The 18311-nt window shown below is 34.4% G+C and overlaps 1 protein-coding gene across 1 annotated transcript in view; it reads left to right on the top strand.

The window, feature by feature from the left end:
• LOC145680791 (uncharacterized) overlaps positions 1 to 11667 on the top strand; it is a 92808-nt gene extending 81141 nt beyond the window's left edge. Inside the window, exons 12-14 of the mRNA XM_081751824.1 lie at positions 2504 to 2626; positions 7501 to 7623; positions 11382 to 11667. Coding sequence (XP_081607950.1) covers positions 2504 to 2626; positions 7501 to 7623; positions 11382 to 11389 — 254 coding nt within the window. The 3' untranslated portion in view covers positions 11390 to 11667. The remainder of the gene's footprint in view (positions 1 to 2503; positions 2627 to 7500; positions 7624 to 11381) is intronic.
• Positions 11668 to 18311: the final 6644 nt, after the last annotated feature.

Here is an 18311-nt window from a genome sequence, read left to right as displayed (position 1 = left end):
TTCTTTTCAATACTTGAAAACCACATGTAGGTGCATTTTTTTTACATAGTATTAATGTTCTGATAAACAATAGCAGGAGGAATCATTATTTAAAAAAAGTTCTATATGTGCTAATGTACGTAATACTGCACTATTCCAAAAAACAAAATCTATGCTACTTACGGAAGTCATGTAAATACCTAGCCTTAGAGATTTACTTTAGGTCTCACAAAACACGAAATATTTTCCTATATCAGGCACGTAGCTAAGTGATGTCCAGGGGGTCCGGACCCCCATTCGAAACCAGAATTGAAAAAAAATAAGGATGGATGAAACAAAAAGAAACGAGAAAAAGAAGAATCAGCGCTAAAAATAAAAAAGCTACTGCAAGCTTTTGGTTACACTTTCTTATAAGGAAATTCGTATTACTTGCAACACATGGTGGCGAATGAGAGGGATATTCTGGGAAAGTCAGGAAATTTGAAAGTTCTAGAGAAGTTACGGAATTCTCAGAATTTCTGCTACTAATCAGGGAAATGTCAAGCTTTCGAGAGCATTGTGCCATTCTGTAACTGTGTGGATATTTCTATCATAATATTTCATCATCGCTTCTCTGCAGTATCAAACATGCTATTTCAGAAACAGTCTTCTACTGCACCTTTAACCACCTTTAACCTGTAATTTGGAACAGACAGTAGTTGACGGAATAAAGAAAAGAAAAAGTTATGTGGAAGGAAATTTGTGTTAACATTTTATTCAACAGAGAAAGGAATCGCAGGTATTGTAAAGTATTTTACAAAACTATATTAGGTATGTACTCTTTTTAATAGTCAAGGTGATAATGAAAGCAAAATTGCTATATTCGAATGAAGAAAGGAAGGAACATAAATATTGTAAAATCTTTTTCAATATATATATATATTTAAAAAAAAATCTTTTTCTGGAGATTTCTTCATAGTTTGTTATTAAAATACGTACTAGCATATCTTCATTTTATTGTCCTAACAACCCAATATAAGTTGCTAGTAAAATAGTTTAGATTGATCGAGCTCCTGGTGTGATAACCACAGTATTTCATGTCACGGACCTTCCCCCCTCTCACCGATTACGAAATACTGGCTAAGCAAACCAATATATAATACTAGTAAAATAGTTTAGAATGATCGTGCCTCTGGTTTGATGACCACAGCACTTCATGTCATGGACCCCCCACCCTTTACGAAATCCTCGTTACGTGTCTGCATATACGCGTACTTTTTCTGATTAGTTTAGATTTCTTGTTTCATATTCTAAGCATAGCTTTATAGGCATACATGATGAGAACATTTAAAGGAATTAAAACTTCCTAACACTCAATTATATTAATATTGTATTCACTTAACTTCATATCTATTATTGAGATTCAGCCTAAGATTTAGGTAGATAGAGGACCTAAAATTAGCAGTTTAACTCCCCCTCTCACTGGATAATAACATTTGAAAGTTTACACTGTTCAGTTTCGCTGTACTATTGGCTTGGTAAAAGAGGTCATTTGTACTGCTTATGGTGACTATAGACTTGCTCCGAACATAGGAATGAACCATTTACTCGTCAGCTAGATTACATGTTATGGATTGCAAAAATTTTGTCCCATCTTTTGCATTGTCTACATGGCGAAAAATGTATACAATTTGAATTCATACATTTGGCTTATGTTAAACGTTTGGCTTTATTAATAAAACATTTAGTAAGATATTTTCTGGCATAGCTGATAATATATATATATATATATATATATATATATATATATATATATATATATATATATATATATATATATATAATTATTATTATTATTATTATTATTATTATTATTTTTATTATTATTATTATTTATCGAATGCAGACGAGAGAGTTTCAAACATTCATACTACGTGTGTTGGTTTCTATAAATTGTCACTCAAATTCAGTAGACAAACTCATATCATCGTTAAATCCATTCAATGGCTTATTTTCACTCCAAGTTCTCTCTACATTGTCTTTGTTAAAGAAGAGTATACTGATTTGTTAGCAAACATGTCTTAGTTCTTTCAGTGGATTAAATATTGCGTGGCAATGAAATAAATTATTAAACATTTAGAATGCATGTTTTCTTTATACTTACAGACAATTATAACTAATGATTCATGTAAAAAAAATTATTAAATGTATAGTTATACATTTCATTAGAATTTTATGACAATCTTATTGATTCATATCAAATTGATACAGAACTGTCACTACAAATTTAATATATTTCATTTGGTTTAGCGCTACACTGTATACCAAGCTTCTAAATTTAGAGAGTAAATTTTTGTTCACCATTGTCTAATTCGAATAATAATAATTGTTCTTGTGTATTTGTATTAATCTTGAAGCTAAAGTTTGAACATATGAAAGAATACTAATATGCCCTCATGATTTTATATAATATATAGTAACTTGTAAAGATACTCTAATTTCTTTTCTAAAACAATTACTAATACTTAGTCTCATTTCTACACAGAAACTCGTATATGCGAGCATGAGCAATTCAAGTGTTTATCTGGACAATGTATTGACAAAATTGACGTATGTAATGAAGTTGAAGATTGTGACGACGGCAGTGACGAAGATTCTCTTGCGTGTGGTAAGGCTTAGCTTACATGTTTGGTTATTTCAAATATCTTTACATTAAGCTCTTTTCGTAACGAAGTATCACTTTGTAATTAACATGTGTAAAACAATAATTAATGAAGATAACAGTACATAATATCAATAATGTAAATGAGTTTCTATTCACATTGCGCACCAATTATCACTCACGGTTTCCATAGAGGGATAAAATGGGCAATAAATCTTATTCTTAGTACAATAAATGTGTGTATATAAGGAATTTCGCTCTATATCTTACATAATTAGGTCCCTTAAGCTGAACAACTACTTGGCGCTAAAATTCAGCGAGTTTTGCTAATCGTTATTGCTACGTTACCATTGGTTTCTGTTGTACAAATAGTGGTTAATGCTGCAACACTCCGTGAATTAAAACAAATTAAAAATGGGCCCGACCAACTTCGTTTATCGCCAAGTTTAACAAAATTTCTTCCGTCGTTAATGCTACGTTAGTGCTATTTCCTTCCGTAAATATTTTCGTTACTGCTGAACTCGCAGAATAACTCCTCACGTTTGCAACAATTTTGTAAATGAGATGGAATGATAGAATCTAAGTAAATAGGGAAGCATGTGGATCGTGTTAGTAAAATTAAAAAAAAAAATCCACTGACTGTAACAAGTTACAGGAGAAAAGAAACAGAAATAAAAATAAAACAAAAAAGGACACAATAATACACTAAATATTATTATATATTCTTAAGAAACATTAAGCAGAGTACTATACTAGGTAGCCTCTTTGATCTTGTGAACTCGAATAAGCGACATATATCCCGAACCTTATATCTGCTATATTTTTTATTAAATCTATGACAGGAGGTAAAGGTATTTAATTCATCGTTAAAAAGAATGCACAATTCTTAATTTCGAGAGTCTGGAAGTACGTGTCAATTAAACTACCAACGCCTTGTTTTCCTTTTAAAAACACTGCAAAGAAATGAAGAACAGTTGCAAGTAAAACTCAATAATATCTTCCTGCACTCGTCTAAAAGTTTGTGTCTGAACTAAGATGCAAATATCCTTTGGTTGATTTACTTTTTAAGTCAACTATTATGTATTAAACTAGGACTGGATCTACAGTTTAAGGTGGGTACCGAAGCTCACTATTCCGCTGAGGAGCACAATATTGATCTTTGACTATAGAAATTAGAAGACATAAATGAACAACATCTGACGATTAGGAAGAGAGGAAAAATCTAGGTGCCAAATTATTTGTGTATACTTAATTATTAATAGCGTCACCAACTAAGCTGACAGTTCAGTTTAAAATAAAATACTGCTCTTCGTTAATGACTATTCAAAATCTGAGCGTTACTCTTCTGGATAAAAAGATACATTTTTGGCTTGTGTTTATGGAATCCTAAACCTTTCAGTCTGTCACCCGCATTGTGAAAATGGTTTCTGAAAATTTCCACAGTTATTTCCTTTTCTAAGAAAACTTTTCAGTTAGTGCAAAGTCGCTCAATATTTCACTTTGAGTCAGAATCTTAGCTAGAAATATTTTTTCTTTTTTTAAAGAAAATTAAGATCCTATCTTTTCTCTGTGAATAATAAAATTTTTGATTTCTAATCCTACAAATTCTAACTCCACTACTTATACCTATTTTAAATTAACTTCAATTCAAGAGGAACGAAAATTTTTTTTGGCTGATCAAACAGTTTTGAAAACCCTAATAAAAAACACTACCAAATTCTTGATGTTTAAACGCAAGAATAAATATTTTTACGGCAGAAAACGGCATTTACGATAGATCAAATTCGTTGAGTTTTAGCAAAAATCGACAAGCCAACTTCACGCTGACTCCATTCTAAACTTGCTCTTGTCTTGAAGAGAATAAACACTAAAGACATTTTTATGACAGAAAACAACTCTGACGTAGTAATATAAATGCGGGAAATTTTGTAATACTTGGCCACAATTTCACGCTTGTCAAGTTCACGTTGACAATATTTTAGTGTTTAGTAGCACTAATACCGATTCTTACGGAATAAAACAATATAACATAGGAGTAATGACGGAGCATGTTTAGCGAGAATTGACCAGACTCATTTTGGAGTCCGTCTAGTTAATGAAGTTTTATATGTTTACGGCAGAAAACAACACAAAGGAAGGTGGAAATTTGATAAAGCTTGGCGACAATTGGTAGTCTTTAGGTTTCGTCGTACCCATTTTAATCTTGCTGTAATTCATTGATTTTAGCAGCATTAACGATTTTTACAGCAGGAAGTGGCACTAATGTAGCACTAATTGTGGACACAATTTAGTATATTTTGAATGTAAATGGAAGACCAACTTCATTTACTTTACCTAGTAGTCTCTGGGGATTCAATAGAGTAAAAAGAAATGTTTAGTCTGTCATTCCTAGTTTCAATAAAAACATAAGAATCAAAAACAGAATACACTCTTTGAATGATGAATCTGAAATGTACAGACCCAGACGCACTCATGCATTTACTTCCACATATTCATACTTACTAACTCGCGCTCATATATCCTGCTTTTGCTGTATGAGATCCCAAACTTGAAACGCAAAGAATCTAAATCTGCAGCTTAATTTTAAAAACGAAGCGTTAAGTGGCTTGTGAGTGTGATACCCCTTCCAGTAGCGAGACTATATGAGACGAGACCTACTGATTAACATGGAATTCGAACCACATGATCTTCCGTCAGAAATCCAACCCGGATCTCCCACGCTAAAGAGGCGTGCGTTAACCGCTTAGCCACGGATGAGCTCGGTAGAAAAAGAAGAATAACAACATAAATTCAATTTTCTCTTTGGACGCTGAACCCATATTGACATACCTACAGAGAGACAGAGATTGTCGTTCTAGCAGAATTATCATAGCTAAGAATAGAATAGTTTGGAATTCGAAAAAAAAAATAAATAGCATCTAAATATAATTTAACGTAGCTAAATATGATTTAACATTAAATATAATTTAACGTCTATTATCTTATTTAAATTTGTGGTTTATGGAAAATGGTAATGTCGCTCCTATTCTGGTATCTTAGTTTTTTATAAATGAAACTTTTATTCATATTCATTCATGAATTGGTTGCATAAGAACCTCCGGCAGAAGAACATTATTATTTGTCAGTGAGAGTTGCGTCTGTTTCTTTATTTCTGTTTTGCTTCACTCTTTCTGTACGTATGTATTTAAAATTCATAAAAATTATATTTAAAACATATATTCCGATTGAGATAGAATGAGTGCTGATCTAATTGGATAAAATCATTAAAATTCGGAAGTAGTGAAAACAAAAATAATATATTGTAGACTGCATAGCAAAATGAATAAGATAGAACACAATCAAAACTTTACATATGAAGTTCCATGCTTTTAGTAAGAACATATATTACTCTTCAAGGATAGTGTCATGTACCTCTTCTTGCTATATATATAATTTGCTATATTTACTGAGTCTGACTGTAATAATTATCGAGGCATTTCTCTTCTGTCAACATCCTATAAAATCCTTTCAAATATTCTATTAGCAAGACTGACCCCATACGCACATGAAATTATTGGAGATTATCAGTGCGGATTTAGACGAAATCGATCAACTATTGATCAAATATTTACCATTCGCCAAATACTCGAAAAACAGTGGGAATACAATACCCCGGTACATCAACTATTTATTGATTTTAGAAAGGCGTACGACTCGGTTAGGAGAGAAACATTAACGTTCTTACAGAACTTGGAATGCTGAGAAAGCTAATTAGATTACTTAAGATATGTTTAAAGATGAATCCCAAAGTAAAGTCCGGGTAGGAAAATTTTTGTTCACGAGCTTTTACGTCGAAAATGGCCTGCAACAAGGAGATGCGTTGTCGCCATTATTACCTAACTTTGTTCTGGAATACGCTATAAGGAAAATCAAAGATAGCAACCAGGGCCTACAGTTGAACGGTATTCACCAGGTTATGGCATATGCTGATGATGTAAATTTAATAGGGGATTATAGGAGAAGAATAGAAAGAAATGCAGAGATCTTATTAAACGCTTTCAGGGACATGGGTTTAGAAGTAAATGCAGAGAAAACTAAATACATGGCAGTGCGTCTGGACCGTAATACAGCAAATTATGGATGCTTTAAAATATTAAATAATATTTGTTATAAAGTGGATAGTTTCAAATATCTAGGATCAATATTAACAGAGGAAAATCATATTCACGAAGAAATTAAATGTCGACTAAAAGCAGGGAATTTGTGTTACTATTCGATTCAAAATCTCTTGTCGTCGCGAATTCTGTCGATGGATTTGAAGCTTAATATATATAATATATCGATAATAATGCCTGTTGTTCTGTATGGTTGCGAAACATGGTCACTTACACTGAGGGAAGAACATAGATTGAAAGTATTTGAGAGCAAGATCCTGAGACGAATGTTCGGACCCAAGAGGAACGGGAATGGGGAATGGCGGAAACTTCATAACGAGGAACTACATAATTTGTACGGTTTATCCAACATTGTTAGGGTCGTCAAGTCTAGGAGGCTTAGGTGGGCAGGCCATGTAGTTAGAATGGAAGAAAGTACAAGCACTTTCAAAGTCTTGACTGGAAGACCAATCGGAAGACGACCATTAGGAAGACCCAGGCGCAGATGGGAGGACAATATTAAGATGGATCTCGGAGAGATTGGAATACAAAGTAGAAACTGGATGCAGTTAGCTAAGGATAGAAGTCAGTGGAGAGCTTTTGTGAACGCGGCATTGAACCTTCGGGTTCCATAGGCCATAGAGTTAGTTTTATATTTACTGAGTCTTCATTGCAATAAAATTTCAGTGCCGCCTTTAAAATTAAAATACAATCCTTAATTTAAGTTTTAATTTTACTCCCGAACAGCAACCAATGAATGTGATAAAAATGAGTTTCGGTGCCCTTCTGGGAAATGTATCAACAAAATAATGGTTTGTGATGGCATATCGAACTGTGTAGATGGTAGGGACGAGAGCCACGAGATATGTGGTAAGGTTCACTTCTTGATTTCACTAACTTTGTACTTATTGAATTAAATTGTCTTGATTGAGCTTAATGATGTATATCTACTATTTTCCTATTATAATGCATGTCCTTCTCTTTTCACTTTCTGTTAGGGTATATGTTAAAATTGGGTATACATATTTTTAATTGTGTTGGTAATAATGATTACTGTATAATTCACGTAAACAGAAATTGAATTTCAATTAAAAGCAAGTGATATTTATGATAAACAAAAATTTTGGTTACTAGTAATTACAAAAGAATGTATTTGCCTATGTCTAGAAACAAGTTTAGAATAAATCTATTTTATACATAACGTAACGTTTTTATCTTTCTAACATATGTTTGATATGCAGCGTTTATTGTTCAACAGATTCTCTAACATATAATTCAGAAGATGTGAGTATTGCAATGGTGACAAGCTGAGGAGCATTAATAAGAACTTTCCTCTTTATTACTCAATTTGTTTCTTATTATTTAACATTGTACGTACTACACAAAAACCATTTGAAGTTATCAACAATCATACTCGGAGCCGCCACTATCTCATATATTGTGTTAGACCAATATATATAGACACGGTGTTGCTTAAAGTAATTAGAATATAATGTGATGGAAAATTATTGTAAATTCATATGTATATAACGTAAGGTACTATTATGTTCTAAATCAAAACTTGAAGGCAGAAAAATATATAACATACAAAACAACACCCTTGGTAAACAATTTCCTCATACTTCAAGCCACTGCGTGGTGCTATAAATATAATAAATTGTGGTTTTAATCGCAAATACAATAGAATCAATGATACGTTACATATAACCAGACAATGGAGATTTACATTGATTTCAATAACTTGGGAACGATGGTTGTAAGCTAAGTTTATTTCATGTAATATAGAGGCAGCACAATTTCTTACAAAGTGTCAAATATCTATTCAATTTGCTTAATTAACTTGGATCATCCTTACAAAACTGCTAATCAGACCACTTAGTCTTCTGTTTTCATGTGGTAAAACTATGCCATTTAATATCTTACTTTCTGGGTAGTTGGGAACGTTTCCTTCAGCACTTCAATTTTACCGTTCTAATGGTTCAAGTTGCATTTGCTTAATATGCGCAGTTCATTTCAGACGATATGCATGAAATAGTATACGCTGTTGTAATCATACATATGAACTGTTTATAACAGTTTATCCACTAACATTATTTTGCTTATTAATTTGAATCACTGATTGGAAAAAGGGAATAAGTGCATCAGACCTAAGTTTTCAATAACGCTAAAAAACCTTCTCGAGGCGTTGTTTGTATTTGTTGCAAAAAGTGTATAATTGATTACTTGTAGCAAGACAACTAACAAACACTAAGACAACAAGAAGAATCTTGTATTGCAGCACTGCAATTGGTTAGAAAAGCTTAAAAATAAAAAAATCCCTTTTTTCAATCAATTAAAATTGGATGCAATTGTAATTGTATGTAGGGTATGTAATGTGCAGTTTATGATAGAAAGCTATGAAAATGTACATGTAGAATGCAATGTTGTATGATAATCTTGGATATATGTATCCGAACTAACACGCATGTTAGACTTCTAACACTTTTATTGTCACCGTTCGTTTTTCTGTACATCACATGTTATTCATACAACAAGAAAAGTAATACAATAGACAACTGAACTAAATACGTAGCAAAATACGTTGTCACAATAGAATGGGTTTACATAGGTCCTATCCGTCTGCATCTTCGTCTTCTACAGTTACTTGGTCACTGATTTTCCATGAACAAATCATCCTATAAAACTGTTTGTATTGGTCAGGTATGTATTTGATGATTTGTGAAGAATCCTTGATCTTTTTCTGATTGCTCGAGACTTGCCAATCATATGCCTTTGACGTTGGCAGTGGAACGTTTGTGACATTACTTTTGAGTAATCGAAAAATATCAGTTCTTAGTCCATTGATAAACTTATGAGCTTGCACATAACCTGATGATTCTTCTTTGTAAACAGTGTCTCTATTTACTTACTTGGAATTTCACTGTTTTGTCCACAATGCTATCTGAAGATTTCTTGTAAAACGGTTACCACCAATGTTTAAAATCCAAGATTTCTTCATTGACAACTTCGTAAACCTGAAATGGAGTATCAGTATTTCTTGCATTGACAATCATGTGGTTATACTGTGCTGGTAAATAAATGCGATTGTGTCGTTTGAGTTCTGGTTTGATTACAGCAAAATTTCGGTCACATGGTAAAAACTGTGACCTCTGACAGGCAAATATTGGTGTATAGTGGTGAACCGTTATGACACGATCAGGCTGAAAAGCATTCATGTCATTGAATGATTGCAGTTTTGACCACCACTTGTATCACTGAAAACATGTAAATCTGTAACTGATTGGGGCAAAAAGTTCTCTATAGATTGTGCAATGCGAAAAGAAGGCGAAGTATCGTGACGACAAAAGAGGGCTCTCGTGGTTGTCTACTTACACACAGTCTCACAGTTGTGGTCGTGTCCTGTAGTGACTGGAAGAAGGAAATATGAAACGTAGTTATTCTCTTTTTCTAATTAGCGAGAGATTTTGCCTTCTACATTGGTCATATAGAGTTGCCCAAACATTCCTATTTTCTACTCAACGATGCAACTATCTTAAAGGAACACATCTGCTATCTCAGGTTAAAATCGCAAAAAATTGTACTTATTCCCTTTTCCAATCAGTGGTTCATTTGGTTATTTTAGTGTTATTGCTTCATTTTTTATTCTTCATTAGTTTTAAAACATGCTGAAAACAATTTATCATCAGTCGCCGTCAATTTTGTTTACGTCCTTTTAGTTACAATACTGTTGACATGGATGTATCAGTTTTCAAAATAACAAAATATTTTATTTTAATTTATTCGTTCAGGATGATGTTATATATTACTTTTCTGCGACATAAATAAAAGATGTATAAGTATTGGAAGTATTTCCAGTGAAACATGTGCGTCTTGAATGGGATTTAATACAAAAGCAATGATGTGTCGAATATTAGGGATGTCATGCATGCGAATTCTTATCAACTTAGTTTCTGAAAAATGTCTAGCCTTATTCACTCTTAACATGTAATAGTGATTTTTTCTGTACGAAGATGCATATCCATGTTATATGTATAATGCAGGAATTCATCTGGTAAGACTAGAGAAAACACTTGAAAAGAAAAGAAGCTGGTTATGAAGTTCTTTCCTGGGAGTTTTAATTATGAATTAGAACACTTATCGTTAGCTGCACCCTCTTAATGCAAACAATTCTTTTGCCTCGTCTGATAATGGGCATATATATGCCATATGTTGAATTTCCAAATACAATGCTGCATGTGCACAACCTAGAGAATTTTATTAGAGTTGATTTAAAGCGACTATTTCCGTAGGAAGGCAAATGCTTCTACTATCATGAAGAAATGAAAGTTTCACAATTTTAAGGTGCAAGTACTCCTATTTAATTCTTTAAAAAGTTGCATCGTAACAAACGTACTTCCATATACAATAATTTTCATTTTTTACGAAAAATAAGTGGATGATAAAACAAATTATGTACTGTAGTTTTCATTTTGCAACTGGTTGTTCATACTTTATAAACGAGAGTCATTTTTTTTAAATGTCACATCGAAAGAAGTTACTAGGTGGGTGTAGTTTAATATACCAAGTGACAAGCTTTAAGTTGTGTGCAACACATATAACCAACATCTTATATATTTTATTTCTTCCAGGTTACTAGTGTCCAAACTACTTTAGAGTAAGAAAGACGCACATACTACAAGAGCTATTACGAATATTAACAAACTTGAAATTTATGTTTTAAATTTCATTGAAAAATACTCAAAAACCTACATTAATTGTATTAACATATTGTGATAGTTAATAAATTAACTTTACAAAGAAATTATTTCGTTTTGTTATATTAGTTGCATATATGTTAAATATATAAACTCTAATACATCCTCAATATAACACACGCTAATGTTATGATCCTACTTCCTTTAAAATTATAAAGAATTTAAGGCTTCTGTTAGTCTTACTTTTGGATGCTTTCTTTTGCGTCTTTTAGGATAAATCTTTGAATATTTCTCTAAATGAGTTTGTCAGATGAATTATGAATAAAAGCATGTAATAGATGTTTTGTTTAATTTCGTCCTACCCGAACAAATTTTCCTAAATCCTTCAAGTAAATGCGATGTTCACACTCAATGTATTCTGTCTTTCTGTTTAACAACTTCGCTCTTTCTCTATCTCTGTCGTTTTTATTTTGTTATTTTTCCCCTTAAGGTGCAATGTGAAGCAGTCCTGAGTGAATATATATCAAAGGAACAGTAAATGAGACTTTTTTTGTGTAGCATAATTTTATAATACTATACCGTATTTCATCACGTTTTGGAAAACAATTACCAATATTACTACCAGTAAACGGCAAATTAGATATTTTGGCGCAACAATGTCATACCAAACTTTGGTCCCTTAAATATAATAGTTCAAAATGTATCAGCTTTTCTTCATGTGTTTAAAATAACGAATTACTATTTCCTATGTATCTCTCATGTTTAAATTCAGGTCATTTCTTCAAAGCATAATTTTCATTTCTTGAAAAGTGAATAAAATGATTGCGTTCTGAATCGAGACGTCTGATATAAATAGAAAAAATGGTAGCGATATGTGAAACTTTTAAAAAGAATTATATAATAATTATTGTGTGGAAACTCAATTAAGAAAAACACCATGTAGAGGTTCATGATTCTAAAGTTCATTCACAAACAGATGCTCGCCAAGTAGATAACAGTGCTCCTGACGTGCTATTACTGAGGCATTTGAAACATGTAATGGGTGTTCAAATAAGTATAGTACTCAATGTAATACCAGTTGTACACGAGGAATAATACAATTAGCAATACGGAAAGATAGACAGTTGAACACCTGCACAATGTCTGTCTGTTAGTTGCGATGGTTGTTGCTGGATGTAGACGTGGGGAGATGTCTTCTAGCATGACCTTCTAGTAAAAATCAAAGGCATCACTCTATATGCATATAGAATGATCCCGTTAAGTTGAACCAAACACTTAAGATCAGCTCATATTACTCAAAAATTCTATAAGACATTGAGTTGAGAGAAACAAAACAAAAGATAAAATTGCATGTGACAGATCCAATGCTTGATTTTTAAATTTCATAACAGAGTGGTAGTGGTAATTTTAAATTTTAAGGCTGACTCTGGTTATACTGAACAAAGTATAAGAAAAGTTTGTTTCAAACTTTTCAAACATATCTACTATGCCCTCAAAATGAAAATGACTTTGTAGTGCAAAATTAACTTAATACCTAAAATTTCCCTTTCGTATACCTCCTAAAGATAGGACCTAATTATACTTAAATCTGTGTCTAAATTACTCTATTAACACTTTCACTCCTGAACTTGCACCTAAGTACAGCTTACTTAATTTCAGCTCAGCAACTCAATCTTTAAACCTTATATTTTAGATTAAAGCAACATGTCTTAGTATTATTGTCTTGAATTACTTCAAATGAATGCTATTTCCGCTATAAACCTGCAATATAAATATGATGCAAGAAAAGTACAAATTTATTTTTACTTTTTCGAGTGTAGGTGCTATAATGTTTGTTAATTATCCCTCATTAATTTATATTTCTTGGAATATTATTATTTTAAAAAATGGGACAATCTTCACAAAATAGTGATGTATGTTCGCCACCATAGTACTGCTAAACAACAAAACTTCAATCGTTTACAGCGTACAAACTCTTAACAATTTCGTCGCTACATGTCAAATAAATAACGTCTTCTTTAAATTGTAGACCGAATAAGATTTCCTCATAACAGAGAACAACCTTAACCCGTGTAGGACATCTGAGACATTCATACATGATGCCTAAGCTATACTCCGACTTCTTCAGTTGAGATTAATTAATTACTGGGCATCAGATTGTCTTAAAATGTACAAATTTGAAATTCCAAGGCCAGAAGTCATATAGTCAGACTCTCAAGTGGAAGTGTAGTTCGGAAGGAGATTCAGAATTTACGCTAGGATACAAAAAATTATTTACTTTTTCAAAATGGTTCCCTATGCTCTTGAAATGATCTGAATGTGACGAGAGCAATTTGACTTAAAATATTACTTCGATTATTTGAAATGTCTTGAAGAGAAAATTACGAAAAAATGAAATTAAAGTATCTTATTTTTTCCCATATTTTCTTCTTATGTTTATTTACCAATTCTCACAATGTTTCATTAAAATCATAGACTTTTATGATGCTTTCGAGGAAGATATTCTAAAGATCGGAGACGTAACATTTACGTCTGTGGAGTTGCCGTATCTACTCAATTTATTCTTTCCGTTTCTACATCGTTTATTTATCGTTAGTTTGCTTTAGGTTTGCTTAACGTATTGTTAGTTTCACAAAAGCACAACTTCTGTTGAGAAAATAAATGGTCAGGCAAATTTCACCTATAAAAAAATTACATTCTTTCACCTCCTATCGTTAGTTTACGTTTGTTCTGCAGTAATGCACTTTTTATTTGAGAAATAAAGTTTTCCACCATGTGTGAGGTTAGGCTGCCAATATGCAATTTTCTTAATGTCCATTTTATCGTTAATTTATGTTAGTTTTTCCAAAATTATCTTTAATTTTGGAAAATTACACGTTTTATTCAAGATATAAAATTTCTCGCCAAGTGTTGACTTAGCCCGCGATTAAAGAATTTCCATAATTTCCAACTCAAGTGGTTAGTTTATTATTAATTTATGTTAGTTTTGTTAATTCTTTCGATAGTTTCGCAAAAAATACACCTTTTTATTGAAAAAATATAAATGGGCAGGCTAATTTCATGGTTCCTCACCCACAAACGTATTTCACTATTATCCCTCTCAGGATCTTGGGTTTTTGGGGTATTTTTTAGACTTTCAGTCAAGCAGCTACTGCATCGTCACTATTTATTCTAGGATCATGGATCATACGTCATTCTCTTTAGAATGGAGCAGGCTTTCAAATGGTACCACTTACCTGCCCATACCGTATACCAGGAGAGGGAAAAGTGATGTCAAAGGGAAACTTTTGGGGAATTTTTTTCACACTTTGGGCCCCACTGGAACGGCTCTGCGTGAACGTAGAGACCTAAAAAAATATCATAAATAGTACTTGGTAGGCTAAATGAGTATGCCAAATTTCAAGTTTCTATCTTGAATAGTAAGGGCGGGAGAAATTTTATCAACAATCCCCACAATACCCCAAATTACCGCAAAAGACCCTTAGTCCAGGAAATCTAGAGCAATTTTACCCTCAACCTGGGCAACATTGCAACACAAGCTTTTTAAACAGTTTTCGATTCAGGAATTACTGCTGAATAACATATTAAAAATCCGACAAAATCGGACCACGGGAACACCCCCCAAAACGGTTTCAATATGGCGGACTATGGTTTTTCGAAAAAATCGTAGACCTTTACGTTGGCGGCTCTAGTATACCTCCTAATTGACACAGAGACATGAATTATACCTCGTTGGAACGGTCATGGACCACAAATTCTAACGAAGTGACTTTTTACCCATCATGCCCAACCCGTAGAAGAAGAAGAAGAAAAGAAGAAAGTCGATTTTTGTTTTTTAAAATTGATAGTTCTTGGAGGCTGGCAACACTGTACGTCCTCATACGCCGGCAGAAAAATTCCCACGCGTAGACCAGACATTGGTAACAATAATATAAAAAATAAAGGACGTAGGTTCAACAGTAAGGGTGATAAAAATTCGGAACCGCGGACCAAGGAGGCTCACTCTGTATATTTTTACTGTGGTCTAACTTCTGTTTCTTAGATCTAGCATCCTCCCTAATTCTCACAGAGACATGAAGAATACCGCGTTTTAAAGCTTATGGAACCCCCTTGCCAACGACGTATTGTCTGTGCCCCCTGTGCCCAACCTGTGGAAAAAGAAGAAGAAGAAACCTTGAAAAACTTGGGAAAAACTACACCTTTACCTTTCTTGGGCTCTGGCAACCTTGATAATCGTTGGGTATATGGGAAACAAACGATACGTTGTAGGAAAGGGGGTTCCATAAGCTTTTCTACATATCATAGTCTTGCATGAACCTAGGCACTGCAGAACCATGTCTGATTCCCTTACACGTTTTTGTATCATCTGAAGAAACTTAGATCCTGACGATAATCTCATCACACTTCAAGAAAAGGGAGCTGAAGGAGTGAACAATGCCAGTAAGGCTCGCGGTAGTAACATTCTCGCCGCTGCAGGTATGGTGGTTCATGTCTCTTGTCGCAAACGTTACATTGATTTAAAAAAAGAAATTGCGATTGCCCTAAAAAGAAAAACGTCATCTCCGATTCAAAAACGAGTTACTCGCTCGTCGGATGGGTTCTTCAACAGCAACAGTGACTGCCTGTTTTGCGGCAGGTCTGTCTTATTTGATGACCGTCATGTGTTGAAATCAGAAAATGTCCTAGTGAAAACACAAGCATTACCACACAGCATTTTAAAGTGTTGCAATGAACGAAACGATACCTGGTCACAAACTGTCCGAGGTCGAATTGAGTACTTCTCATCTGATCTTCATGCAGCGATTGTGTCTATCACAGATCATGTAGTATCAACTTTCGAACAGGTAAAGCAATGCCTCAACAATACTGCACCGATAATCAGTCAGCGTCAAAAAATTCCGGGCTGGCCGTACTGCAAACGATGAGAGAATCCGAGCATTTCAGCGCAACTATAGTTATTAGGAAGAGCTCGATGATGAGCAACTAACTGTGGGAGAACTTGTTACAAAAATGGGCACATTTCTTGAAGGGACTGATCACATTGCATATGACAGACGGCACATGAAGTGTCAACGAATGGAGTACGTCGGTGAAAAAATTATAATTTCTAGTGACAGTGGAAAAAACGACTTCATTACAGAAACTGCCGAGAAACTGCCAATCACATTCTACGGGCATATCCTGATTTACGATGAGAGTATAATGAAGAAAAGGAAAACATAGAATAATAGAAACCGTAGCTCGACTGATCAAAAGCGACATAAAATCCAAACTACAAACTGGAAGTGATACATATCCTTCGCCCAGCGACTTGACCATTCAGGAATCCTTTCAGTACATTCCACTTAGCCTTAAACTAGTTTGTGCAACACTTTTTGCCGAAAAGGACAATGAAGCCAAAAAGCATCGATTGGCCAGTGTTTGATGCAAGCAGCCAGACCAAGAGCTATGTTGGCTACTCTGCAGTTAGGTGTTGGTGTGCAGCTGCACCACCATTATCGATTGAAACACCTGATTGACACGCTGCATCACCTGGGATTTTGCTCTTGATACGCGGAAGTGCAGCGGTTTGAACGCTGTGCTGCAAGTACATTTGGTAATCATGTGGTCGAAATGTCAGCAGACCAGACTCTCCTCTTTGCAGCGGATAATGTAGACCATGATCTCCAAACGCTGAGTGGTTTAGGCACATTCCATGGTATGGGATTGTTGGCGGCCATTACTCCATCCACTACTACCAGTCTAATCATTCTCCGGAATCCCGTCTCTGATGCTGATGTGAAGTCCCTTGCCAGTGTTTCCATTCATGCATACACTGAAGCCAGGGCTATTCTTGAAAAGGTCAACTGTGAACTGGTAACAGCACCATCGCCGAACGAAAGCTCCCTGGATATTTTGTGGAAACTTTCCTGGCACTTTCCGTCACGCACACCAAACTGGTCAGGAATGATGCGGGCCATTCACGCAGATCCATCTCTTCATCATCCAGGCAAATTCACTGTTCTCTGCTTACCGATTATTGACCTCCATCCATCGGATATGTCATGCATCTATTCCACTTTAGTGTACCTGAATAACCTTGCGAAAAATATAAAGTCACACCAACCATCACCTTAGACCAACCACTGTTTCGGAAAGCTTCACGTATCCTGCATGACAGAGCACATAACACCAGTATTAAGGACACGGTTGTCCTGTTGAGCTCATTTCATACTCTGATGAATCTTCTAGGAGCAATTGGTTGCCTGATTAATGGTTCAGGCTTACGTGAAATCTTGCATGAGGTTTATGGAGAAAATTCGGTTGTACATATGTTAAGTGGCAAGTCCGTAGCAAGAGCCTTCCGTGCGCACATGATGGTTGACCTGGAATTAAGTGCATTGCATGTGGAGAATGTTTTTCTGGAGACCGATAACAGAACACACAGAACTATCAACGATGCGTACTCTCTCTACCAGAGTCTGATGTCGAGTGAGATTACTGTAACTGGAGCTAGTGCTTCACCTCTTCTTCAAGAAGCCCGAGAAAAAAATAGAAGAACGAAAGTCAGAACTTATTAACACATCAAAAATAAGTCAGTTGTGGCTTGCATACCAGCGCATGTTGACTACAGCAAGGAAACTTGTGCCAGCAGACCGAACAGGAAGCTGGGAGGATCACCTTGATGCTATAGCAGAGTGCATTCCCATATTCGCTGCAGGAGGACACTTCAATTATTTGAAGTCGACGTGCTTGTACCTGCAAACAATGCCATCGGTTAATCCAATAGTTCACGAAAGCTTACAAAATGGGTTCGGAGTCATTATTAGAAGCAACCGTTATTGAGCTGGGTTGTCCTCTGATCTAGTCATAGAGCAGGTTCTG

The sequence above is a fragment of the Thermobia domestica genome, chromosome 3, assembly GCF_964235325.1.
Source record: "Thermobia domestica chromosome 3, izTheDome1.hap1.1, whole genome shotgun sequence".
NCBI classification, from domain to species: domain Eukaryota; kingdom Metazoa; phylum Arthropoda; class Insecta; order Zygentoma; family Lepismatidae; genus Thermobia; species Thermobia domestica.
This window is presented reverse-complemented; position numbering and strand designations above follow the sequence as displayed.